The sequence below is a fragment of the Pinus tabuliformis genome, chromosome 9, assembly GCF_031772625.1.
Source record: "Pinus tabuliformis cultivar Carrire ecotype Pingquan chromosome 9, CPIR1, whole genome shotgun sequence".
NCBI classification, from domain to species: domain Eukaryota; kingdom Viridiplantae; phylum Streptophyta; class Pinopsida; order Pinales; family Pinaceae; genus Pinus; species Pinus tabuliformis.
The window spans coordinates 624,960,078-624,971,151 of NC_142307.1; the positions used below are offsets into that span (position 1 = coordinate 624,960,078).

General features: G+C 32.9%; 1 protein-coding gene across 1 annotated transcript; it reads right to left on the reverse strand.

Moving 5' to 3' along the window:
- Positions 1-638: 638 nt before the first annotated feature.
- On the reverse strand, positions 639-1,980 carry LOC149150161 (protein DMR6-LIKE OXYGENASE 1-like). Its single transcript, XM_089442718.1, has 4 exons — positions 1,753-1,980; positions 1,397-1,644; positions 982-1,303; positions 639-881 (listed from the first exon to the last, which is right to left on the reverse strand). Exons 1-4 carry the CDS (start codon positions 1,978-1,980, stop codon positions 639-641), a joined length of 1,041 nt encoding a protein of 346 aa, XP_089298844.1.
- Positions 1,981-11,074: the final 9,094 nt, after the last annotated feature.

Here is an 11,074-nt window from a genome sequence, read left to right on the forward strand (position 1 = left end):
TATAGTAACGATTTAAGATTCAAGTGAATGTTTCCGACATTAATGAAAATTATTTTTATTATTTTTTGAAAATGTGACTTACTTACACATCGGGGTCATACTAGGTGCTCTTAAGGCAATAATAATATTTTTATAATTTTTTTTTGTCAAATATAATAATTAAAAACCATATATCACTCTTTTTAAGTTTGGTTAATAATTTTTTTAATAAAATAAAGTTTGGTTAATAATTTTTTTAATAAAATGATAAATGTTTTTAGGTGTCTTAAATAATAATATTTTTATGATTTTTTTTGGTCAAATATAATAATTAAAAAGCATATATCAAAAAGCATATATCAATTTTTTATTGTTGTTTAAAATATGTTTTAAATTTAACAGGTAAGGTAAATTTCACCAAATAATTTCTAATTTCAACGAACCTCTTGTATCAAATTTAATAAAAATGAAAGACATACATAAATATCAGAAAAACACTAAAACGCAGATAATCCGACATGTGATCTCTATATTTATTTCAAACTTCCACATTACATCGATGGGATGAATGCACAGTATCATGGTGGGGCGAATATGGCAACCGCAAAGGCAAACTATTATTGAAATTCTTAGAAAGTTCCCATAGAAATCAATGTTCATTAGATCTTGAAACGATCCAGCACACTCTTTCGATTTAATTCCTGGTTCCAGAAAGTTGCCAAATACTCTTCAAACTTATATCGTCGGTACAATGCTGGCTGTTGTTCATTCACCATGCTTGTTGCAGGAGCAATAAAAGCTTCGTCTAAAGGCAAATAGAAAGTGGGAATTGATATGCGTGCACTCTGCATATTCGTTATTACTCGATGCTCCACTCTCCTAAATCTCCCATTGCTCACAACCTAACACATTCAAATAACAAACCAAACAAATTGAATAAATACTATCAATTTCTTGCATCGAGAGAAAACTAACTATATGGATCTTCTCATTCTTTCTAACCTGCAGCTGATCTCCCAAATTGACCACAAACGCGTTCGCTACGGGTTCTACGGCAACCCATTTTCCATTTCTGAATACTTGCAGGCCACTGACATCGCTTTGCATTAACACAGTAAGGGCACTTCCATCTGAATGGTTTCCTAAACCAAGAGTAAGATCTGGGTTTGGGCATGAAGGATAGTAATTTATATTCATTACTTGGCCATGTTTTCCAAGAATTTTATTCAAGTAATTGGAATCTTGCCCCAGAGCTTCTGAAATTGCAGCCAGCAGCCTTAATATCAATGCTCTCAACTCACCAGCGTACTTGCCTGCAATATCTCTGTATCAAAAACTCCAAAGTCAAACAAGTTAAATTCATTTCTAGTGCTCTATGTCTTAGTTATTTTATTATAGATAAACTTTTGCTGATAACCTGTAGGATGCAGGTTTTTCAGGCCAAGAGTCGATGAATTCTTCCAGATGATGACAGGGCTGCATGAAATGGTCCACCCAGTTGAGAACTTTGTCTTTGCTGCGATTGAAGCTTGTAAAAGGCCGGACTAGCTGCTTTACGTCCTCTGAGTAGAGGCATGCTCTGTCTTCCACTGGCATTTCGTAAAACTCTTTTGCTACCCCCATCATGCTTTTCATGACGTTCTCTGAAACGCCATGGTTCACTATCTGGTATCAACAAAAATTATAGTCAGAAATGAAACTTTACCCAGTCACTGAGATAAAAAATCAACCAAAAGTATAAGCAATAACGGGATGGAGAATAGAGGTGTATACCTGGAAGAAACCGTCCTCTTCACATGCACGTCGGATTTGATGGACTACAGTTGTTCTGTTAGGGCCGTCCAGATCCTCGAGGTCTATCACAGGAATGTTCTCAGAGTCAGAGATCTGTGGGCGCTCATGGGGAGGCTGGATATACCTGTCCTGCACCTTCGGGTTGTTAATTCCATTGGACATGAGCTTCTGAATAGCACTACTGAGCTGTTGGCTCTGCACATCCATTGCAGAAGACATCTTCCTCCAACGCTGATGTGCAAATGTGTGATAAGGGAATTTATAGAGTGATAAGGGAAATCAGGTTGTTCACGCCATTGCACATTAGCTTTTGAACAGCACTACTGAGCTCTTGGGGCTGCACATTCATTGTAGGAGACATCTTCCTCCAATGCCGCCGATGTGCCAAATGTGCTGATCGGTTGAGGATTGCGATTATGAAGTTCTAATTAAATATTATGAGATTTGAATTTAATAGTGGTCGTTTCACATCAATCAACGGATTGATCTGGAGGATTGGAACGAATCCAAAACCCTAGTGACTCATGAAATGGTCGTTAAATATAAATATTAGTCAAAATTGGTAATATTTATTATCACCATTTTAAATTGCAGAGCGGAATCTTTTCCCTGCGATTTGGTTTTCCCTTTTAAAGAATTGCGTGACTCTATAACGTTGCTCATCAGTATTTTAAATTGCAGTGGGGAAATCATCACTCAATGAGAACGTGGTTTTCAATTTAAAACCACGTTCTGGGATGGGTGACTTCCTGGAAGTCCTGTGCAAGCCCCGGAACTGATGATTGATGCTATGTGATTCGTTCTCCACTTTTCACTAGTTTCAATCCCACTTCTTGCAATGAGTGCTAAGTGAACTATTCAAAAATCATGAGAAATTAGTCAGTTACTACTACCTCTCATGGAAATGGTCATACATGAATGACTTACTTAACGCAGTTGAATCCCAAAATGATATCTAATTTAAAATAAATTAATTTTGAAGTCACAATAGTATATATATATATATCCTATTGGCTTCTAATCGCTATCTAATCAGTCCATTACAAGTTCATTTCCATAGTAATACCAATTAAATCTAATATCAAGAGACAAGTTAATTTGAATTTACATTTAAAAAAAAAACTAACTAATCTAAAAAAACTAACTAATCTATTATTGACCATACAAATATATTGGTATTTACTATTTTCATGGTAAAAGAACTCACTAAGGATCAAGGATTTTATGTGGAGTTTTTTTTTAAAACATTTGTGGCTGCTTCTCGACTAAGGCAAAATTATAGTTGTATCGTGTGTGTTTCCATTCAAGGGATCGATCTTGGTATTTGCATGATGATATGTCCTTGCATGTGGTTGAGTGACGCTGAAATACTTGTTTATGCTTGAGTGACGCTGAAATACTTGTTATTATGCTGTAGAAGTTTTTAGTTGTTACATATTTTCTAGCTTGTGTGCTGAATAATTTTTAGCTTTTTTTGAAATTTTTGCATCTTGCCATCATGGTGACTTACTCTTGGAATCCGGAGGAGGAGAGAGCTTTTGAGAAGATGGACAAACATTATGGAGATGAGTGGGTTGTTGACAAATCCTATGGTGGATGATGCATTTTCGCTGCAAAAGATGAAGTCATTCCACAATGTCCTACAACTATTTTCTAAGATCAATTTTAACAAAGTCAAGTAAAGGTTACAATATCCTTCTCAAGTCTTTTTGTGTCTACTTTAATGAAACCAGAGAGTAAGTTGCCCACATCACCTAAGATGTCTAGATGTAGCAAATGAAGGGGCAAATTTGGAAGTCTTACACCACAAAAAAACATTTCTAACAAAAAATTGCTCTGTATTTAGGGATTAGGTCTGATGCACTGTGCAGATGTAGTAGGCTATATCCCATTAAATGGATGACACACTTCAAATAATCCATCTATGCATCCTCACATTGAAGATGATCCACTTTAATAGTTGGGATATTTTCCCCTTGATCCACAATGAAGGCTTACAGTGAGATCTCTTTGGGAATCTACTCTATGGGCCTTGGCTTGAGGGTATTCTTGAAAGATTTTGACTTAGGCACATGATACATCCTAGTTTTTAGATCTACTATTTAAAGTTGAAACTAAAAATATTGAAGCATCCTTGACTATGCTATAATCTCTGAGTGAATTCCTTTCATGAAGTGAGAATTCCTCTTCAATCCTGAATTTTGATAACAAGCTTAGAGATATAATCAATGGCTTTCACCTGAATGAAAATGCCCCTTCAAATTTGTTTCTCAAAAACTGAAAATTTCAAAAACTTAGATTGAATGCAAGAAAAACCCTAAGCAAAAAATTCCTCTGGTTTTTAATTTTTAATATTTATTTATAATGAAATTGTAATTAAAAGTAAATTTCAAACCTTATAAATGAAAACCAAAAACATTTTATAAGGAAAAACATTATTTTTAGAATTATTATCCATATTTATATCTGCATAATACAATCATTTTGTAATTAATTAAATATTTAAATATTTAATTATCTCGTAATTAAAAATTTAAATATATAAAACAATAGCATTGATAGTTACTCATTAACTAATTATAAATCAATGATGAACAACGCAATCCAAATTTGTCCATTAAAAATAATATGCGGCAGATAATATATTAAATAAATTTATATAAATTATTTTTTAAAAATAAATATATTTATTTTTTATTAAATTTGTAAAAAAATTCAAATATTATAATTTGTTTTTTATTAACTACAATTATTATTTTTATGTTTTTAATGGAATTTAATTCAACTATATCATTTTAAATTAATAAAAAATGTTAATTTTATTTTTAATAATAAATAAAAAATGTTAATTTTATTTTTAATAATAAACTATAAAAATAATATAAACTAAAATATAAAAATAATATCAACTAAAGGAAAGTTATAATACATTTATTTATTTGATTAATTTTTATTAAAGAAAAAATTAATATTATAAGATATTTTTAAATTTCCCTATATCAAGTAAGAATTATGTAAGATTTATAGGATAATGCAAGAGGGGTCAAGTAGCCAAAGCTAATGTTGGTTAGAAGATGAAGGTGATCATCGTAAGAGGTTTGAAGTCTAATCGAACTTAGTAGATTTGTGTAGTACTTGGTCTGCAATAGAGCTCATATGGTTCTTGCTAGCAATAAAGACCCTGGTAATCAATATTTGTGATAGCACCATCATGGGGTATGACACCTTGGACATGGTGGAGTACTACCACTATTGTTTCAATCATAACAATAACATGACAATTAGGGGTATATTCATCGTTATTGGGCTTTTCTGATTCATGAGGCGTGGCTTGTCTAGTAATTTTGTTTACTAGACATGGATGAATGTGAAGTTTCCAAGTAGCACTAGGCTTCATGTAGGTAACCTCTTCCGTTTCTTTGGTTTCCTTCATTGGCTATTTCATTTTAGATGAGGATGTATATAGTTTGGCATAATAGTTTCTATGCAATGTTGAGGAACCCTACATTGAATAAATTTTGGTTATATATAGTGGTTGGTCTATGGAAGCACATAAACCCAACTGTTTTTTAGAAATCTCCTTAGTTGGGAAATTTTTTCTTCTCCTGGAAGGGCTGACTAGAGTAGTATTCTCTCCAGTGAAATGAAGTGAGAGCCTTTGGTTTTCAGAAATGACTTTCATTGTCAACTTACTAGTTTGTGTTTCATCCCAGTGCTATTTTACTACTCAGAGTGTCCTAAGTTCTTCCTTGTCTATCTTATCTAAGATCGATTTGTGTTCAATAACAATGGCAGGGACAACCAAATACAAGTATGTGAGACATATCAACATTGTCTGCTCACAACAATCTATGGAGGTATTCATTCTAATTTGGTCTATCATGTGGATTATTTAACACCCTATTTCTCACATGGTTAAGGGATGTCATGGTCGAACTACCTCTGTTGCAATTTTAGGTGGTTGGGGGGGGGGGGGGGGGGGGAATGATCAACACTACATTGCACCAATCCTAGCTTCCCGTGCATAGATTGTAGTGGAGAAAGTCGCGAGTAGGTACAATGCTTGTATCAAGATAGTGTTCTAGAGAGAATTGGTCGAAGTTGAGGAGGCAAGGCTAAAGCACACGCATATGTCAAATTTGGAGATGCTAGAAACAATTGGGGATTCCATGCTGGAATCTCATTGCACCCATGCCCAATAGACTTGATACCTCCATGCAATTGACATTTATTGGAAAATGAAGATGGTTATGGGAAAGGATATCCAGGAAAAGGGTGCAAGCCATTAAAAGAATTAGGTCCAGCTTGAGGACATTAACAAGAAATTGAACAAAATTGACCAAAAATTCAACATCGTGGTCGAGAACCTAGCTAACATTGTGTTTACAAAGATCAAGGTGGAAGATGGACACCTATAGGCCATACAGGTTGATTCAACCACCAATTAACTTTGTTCATGCATGACTTGATGTATCTAATTATTACTTCTGTTTTCTCTCGTTATGTTTATCATTGTTTATTTATGTTTATTACAATATAGTAGAGGTAGGCTCTCACAGAAACCTACTCCATTTTGTAATGTAACAATGTTTTGGACATGTAACGTGGTATCCGCCTGTCAAAACAACTTGTGTTGTATTATTAGTCTACTTTCCTTAGTGGCACGATGATAACAATAACATGAAAAATCAGGTACGCATTTTTCCTTTTCTTAAGTAATATAATGGTATTCTCATGGGATGTTTGAGTCATTGGCACAATGAGATGTTATCCCCTCTGACCGATTTCAAATCCCATGGGAGGGGACATATTTGGCCCATTGTGATAAGGCTCAAGGAGTAGGCTCCCCAACCCTCATGGAGTTTCAGTTCTTGCTAAGTCATAAATTCGTGGCATATTTGCTTTACCAACTATTGGATATACTCTTGCTTTATAGTGGTAGCCACTAGATTTGGTCTTGAGCCTAGCTGAGATTACTCCAACTAATTACGAATTCACTATGGTAAAATAAATAATACAAAGCATATCAACTAAAAATAACATTTCTAAATAAAATTATTGTTTTTATATATTTTATACTTCTAATCAAATTTAATTCAAATATATTATTTATATTGACAAGAAATTTTATTTTTATTTTTAAAGATAGTATGAATTAAAATAAAGTTGAATATATTATCAACAATCCTCCGCGCGTTGAAGTCAAAGATAGGCCTATGAAGAGGGACAAACAATTATGTTGAACTTCTCACTCTAAATATTATGTTGTGTTGAGCATTGGAATTGGGTTACAGATCTCTGCGAATCTTTGGAGATTCCCTCAATGTAGCCAATTGGTTCAATGTTGTCCAAAGATGTCATAATATAACTCTGTTTTCTATTTATGAAGAAATTGTTCAATTCAAATCATCATTTGAAATTGTTACATGTTAACATATATACAAGGAGCGAACTGCAGAGCAGATGCACTATCTAAAACAGGTGCTGGATAGGATTAAGGAATATGGAAGGTCAACGTATCAGTAGAGGGGTCAAACCTCTTCCATTAGCACTAGTCTTTCCTGGAAATATGAAAAACTCTTCTAGTTTTTCTCCACTTTATTTTTTGATGGATCATATTGGATAGTTTTTTGTTGATGGCGGAACCTACAATCCCATGAACTGTAGGAGTAGACATACTACTATTTTGCTAGAACTGTTTAATATGTCCCTTTTTGTTTTTGGATGGTCATTTTTTATATGGTGGGTTGAATTGTTCCTATAAAGGCCAATTTTTATATTCTCATGCTATATGAAAAACTTATGTTGAATGCCTCAGGCATGTACTTATGTAACTTTTTATAGATCTTAAATAAAGGTTATGATTTTTCAATGCCAAAAAAAAAAAAAAAAAAAAAAAAATCCTACACATTTTTTTATAATATGAGTTGTTAAAAAAGTGATTTAAATCTATAGGATATATGATATCGAACTTGTACATATTTTCTATTTGAGTGTGGTGGAAAAATGCTTTCAAATTATAAGAAATCTCTTATAATTATTTTTTATAGGTATTATTTATATATATGATTGTTTATTAACTTTATATTTTAGTTTACACAATAAAATATTTTATTTATTTTTATTAAGTGATTAAAATGTGTTTTTAAAACATTTTATAAATCTTTGTGTGTTATGTATTATATTCAAATTCTGTGACAATTTTCTTTTAAAGATTTGAATGTGGAGTTAGAGACATTACCCCTTTTAAACGGTAGCTTGCTTGTTAAAGGTATCATGAGAAGGTTGATATTAGTGATTTTCATTTCCAATCTCACAAATCTCCTTTTTCTAGATCACGAGGGTTATTGTGAAGAAATACATTGGTTATGGCTAGGGTTATGTGACTCTATCATTAAATCAATTCTTAAATCCCATACACATTCCTAAAGAAACTTTCTCTGATTCTAATGTGATCTATGAACTACTATGGATATGCCACCAGAATAATTGGTTAGAACAAATTTGATAAAATATTGAAACTATGTAGGTTAATTCTTCCCTTAGATTTTAGATTCTTTAATAGTTGTTCCCCCCATTAAATAAATGGACTAGCCAAAATGTGAGAAATAGAGAACAAAAAGAATATACACACACATCCACAGTAGACACAAGTTTTTCTTTGGGAAACCCTTACTTTATAAAACCTAGTTATAAGGCAAGGTCATTGTACTCTTTTCTTTTTATTATGGAAATATGAAATTACAAAGGAAGAGGTAGTCTCTAAGGAGTTACTTGCGAATCGTGACTTCTAAGGCTACTACAAAACTTCAATCCCCTCAGTTCCTCTTGCTAATTTCATGTGGTTGTGTTGATTTTGGCTCTCCTTTCATTTTCCCTTGTTCTGTGAGATAGGTCCTCCTTTTCCAAGATTTTATTATAGAGGATCTATGGATCTAGACTCCCACTAATTCCTTTGCTTCAATTTATGCTAAAATTTCATACCAATAAGTGGATTCTATTGCGGAGATGGATGAGAAATCCATCTTTGTTTGTATGTACCTATGTAGGCCACTTTGGTAGTTTAGAAATAGGTGCCTCTTAGAGTCTATGATACCCAACTTTGATTGTAAGGTATGGAAAATCTTAGTGTACTATGGCACTATTTGGTCTCTGTCTTATTATAGAGTGGTCTATCTTGTGTACTAGTCAATATAGTATCCCATGGGGTAGAATTCATCCTTAAGGGAATTCATAAATTTTGTAAAAGTGGGTTATTTCTTGAATGATATAGATTCATCTATGGTGTATCCCTCCTAGTAACCTTCCCACCAAGTTTTTACACAAGAAAGGGTTTTAAGGAGTGAGAAACAAAAGTTTTCACTAGTAGAATTATTTTGGATAGAGTAATAACACTTGAGCATGATTAACCATTTATGTATGGCATATGCATCTATCTCTCCTTTAAAGAAGGGGATATCAAAGTTAACTTGCACCTTGAAGGGCATTTCACATATTAAATTTATTCTTGTTGAACATTCCTTGACTATTGTTGGGTGCATGCATGAAGATGGATTACACTTTTGGGCCAAATTTGGCAATGAAATTTCAAAATTGTACTCTTTTATTGAATTGAAACCCTCAAAATTTATATAAGCTTTGTGAATTTTGATTTGGATTTAAACGAAATTTTTTGGAGAATTATGTTGTTGTCCTAATGATATTTTTTGCAAAAAATATTAGAGTCATATAATCTTTAAATTTTCCATTAAATTAAATGCTTTCCCTTACAAATTTCCACACATCTTAATAGGTATGCATGTGTTCACATGCAATAACTTAGTCTAAAATGTATAATTAAAAAATATATATATGAGCATGATAAACAAAGAGAGAAATAAGTTATGCATATTGAAACTTTATTTTTTTATGCAAAATTATATTTTTTATTATTTTTTGAAGTTGGTGAATTAATATTTGAATTGCATTTTTCAGACACATGCGTTCATGTATGATTTTTTTCTACTATTTAAATAAATTCAAAAACCAAGAGTACCCTTTTGAAGAGGACTCATAAATGAAGATGGTGGTATTTTTTGATTTATTTATTTTTTTATTTTGTATATTTTATGTTATTAATTTTTTATTTAGCCCCTTTGAAACTGTCCAAAAAAATTTCAAGCATAAAGTTTAAAAAAAATTAGATGAAAAATATCATATGAATTTGAAAATGTCAAACTCATATTCCATTGGATAGAGGATTCCTTCATGAATCCAATGTGATCAACTCCGCCACCTAAGGACAAATATTGCCTTAAGTTCACCATGCTACAAGATGGTGTTGCAAAGAAATATGCAGGAGGGGAGCTAAAACTCTATTTTTTAGGCCCTCAATAGCTCGATCAAGATTTGTTACATAGGAGATAAATCAAGGGTTTATTTTAGAGCTCAATCGAGCAATATTTAAGCCCTAAAATAGCTCGATCGAGATGCTTTTCCCCCCTCGCAAACCGTGTGCTTGCCAAAAAGTGTAACCGAGCTTCACGCATTCACCCTGTTAGCAATCACCAAATGATCATAGGGGAAATTTTTTATCATATTCCTCAAGTAATATGACAACCCAAATTACACTCATATATGCAATGTAAATATTTTTATAAAAAAAATTTGGTTGAGCAATGGGACACAGATTCTAGAGGTTGGGGAGGTTGCTTGCTATGTATTATTTTTATGGTTTCCTTCCAATAGGGATTTGAGCTAGTACATGGAAGCTAATGGTTGTGCAGAAGGGAAAAATTAAATTTTCTTATCAGATGTACTTTTTACAGTAGTGGACAAGAAAATGGGGACAAGGGATTTAAAAAGGAAAAAGGTTGAGTTTCTAGCTGGTAAGGCATGTTGGCCACCCATTGTAACAAACTAATCAAAATTTAACAACCTAGGGAACATGTAGGTAGGTGGCACATTTTGCATTGACTGATAAGATTATGTTGGAAAGAGTCACTATCCGGAGGAGAGAAATCAAACAATAAGGAAAATATTAGGAGACAGGGAGGGACATCATAGCAGGAAAGAAATGAGGGTAATTTGATTTGTTGAGGGACAATGCAGGGGGAGAGTATTTAAAGATATATGGGAAGAGAAATATGGAAAATAAAAAATGCAAGAAGAGGATTGAGAAGGAGATAAAAAAGCCAAGAATAATATTGAATAAGAGAGAATATGATGTTTCGTTTGGTGAGGATGTAGGAAGAAGTCACTTCAAAGTGAGGAATTAATTTCCTCTCCATTGGCCAAAGGGAGGAGATGGTGTTTCTAAAAA

Bases quoted from the DNA above. Each gene is read 5' to 3' on its own strand.
- LOC149150161 (XM_089442718.1), bottom strand. From the start codon at position 1,980: ATGGATGTGCAGAGCCAACAGCTCAGTAGTGCTATTCAGAAGCTCATG. The intron at 1,304-1,396 runs GTTATCAGCAAA...TTTTTGATACAG, and splicing joins GAAAAACCTGCATCCTACAG to AGATATTGCAGGCAAGTACG. The intron at 882-981 runs GTTAGAAAGAAT...TGAATGTGTTAG, and splicing joins ATTTGGGAGATCAGCTGCAG to GTTGTGAGCAATGGGAGATT.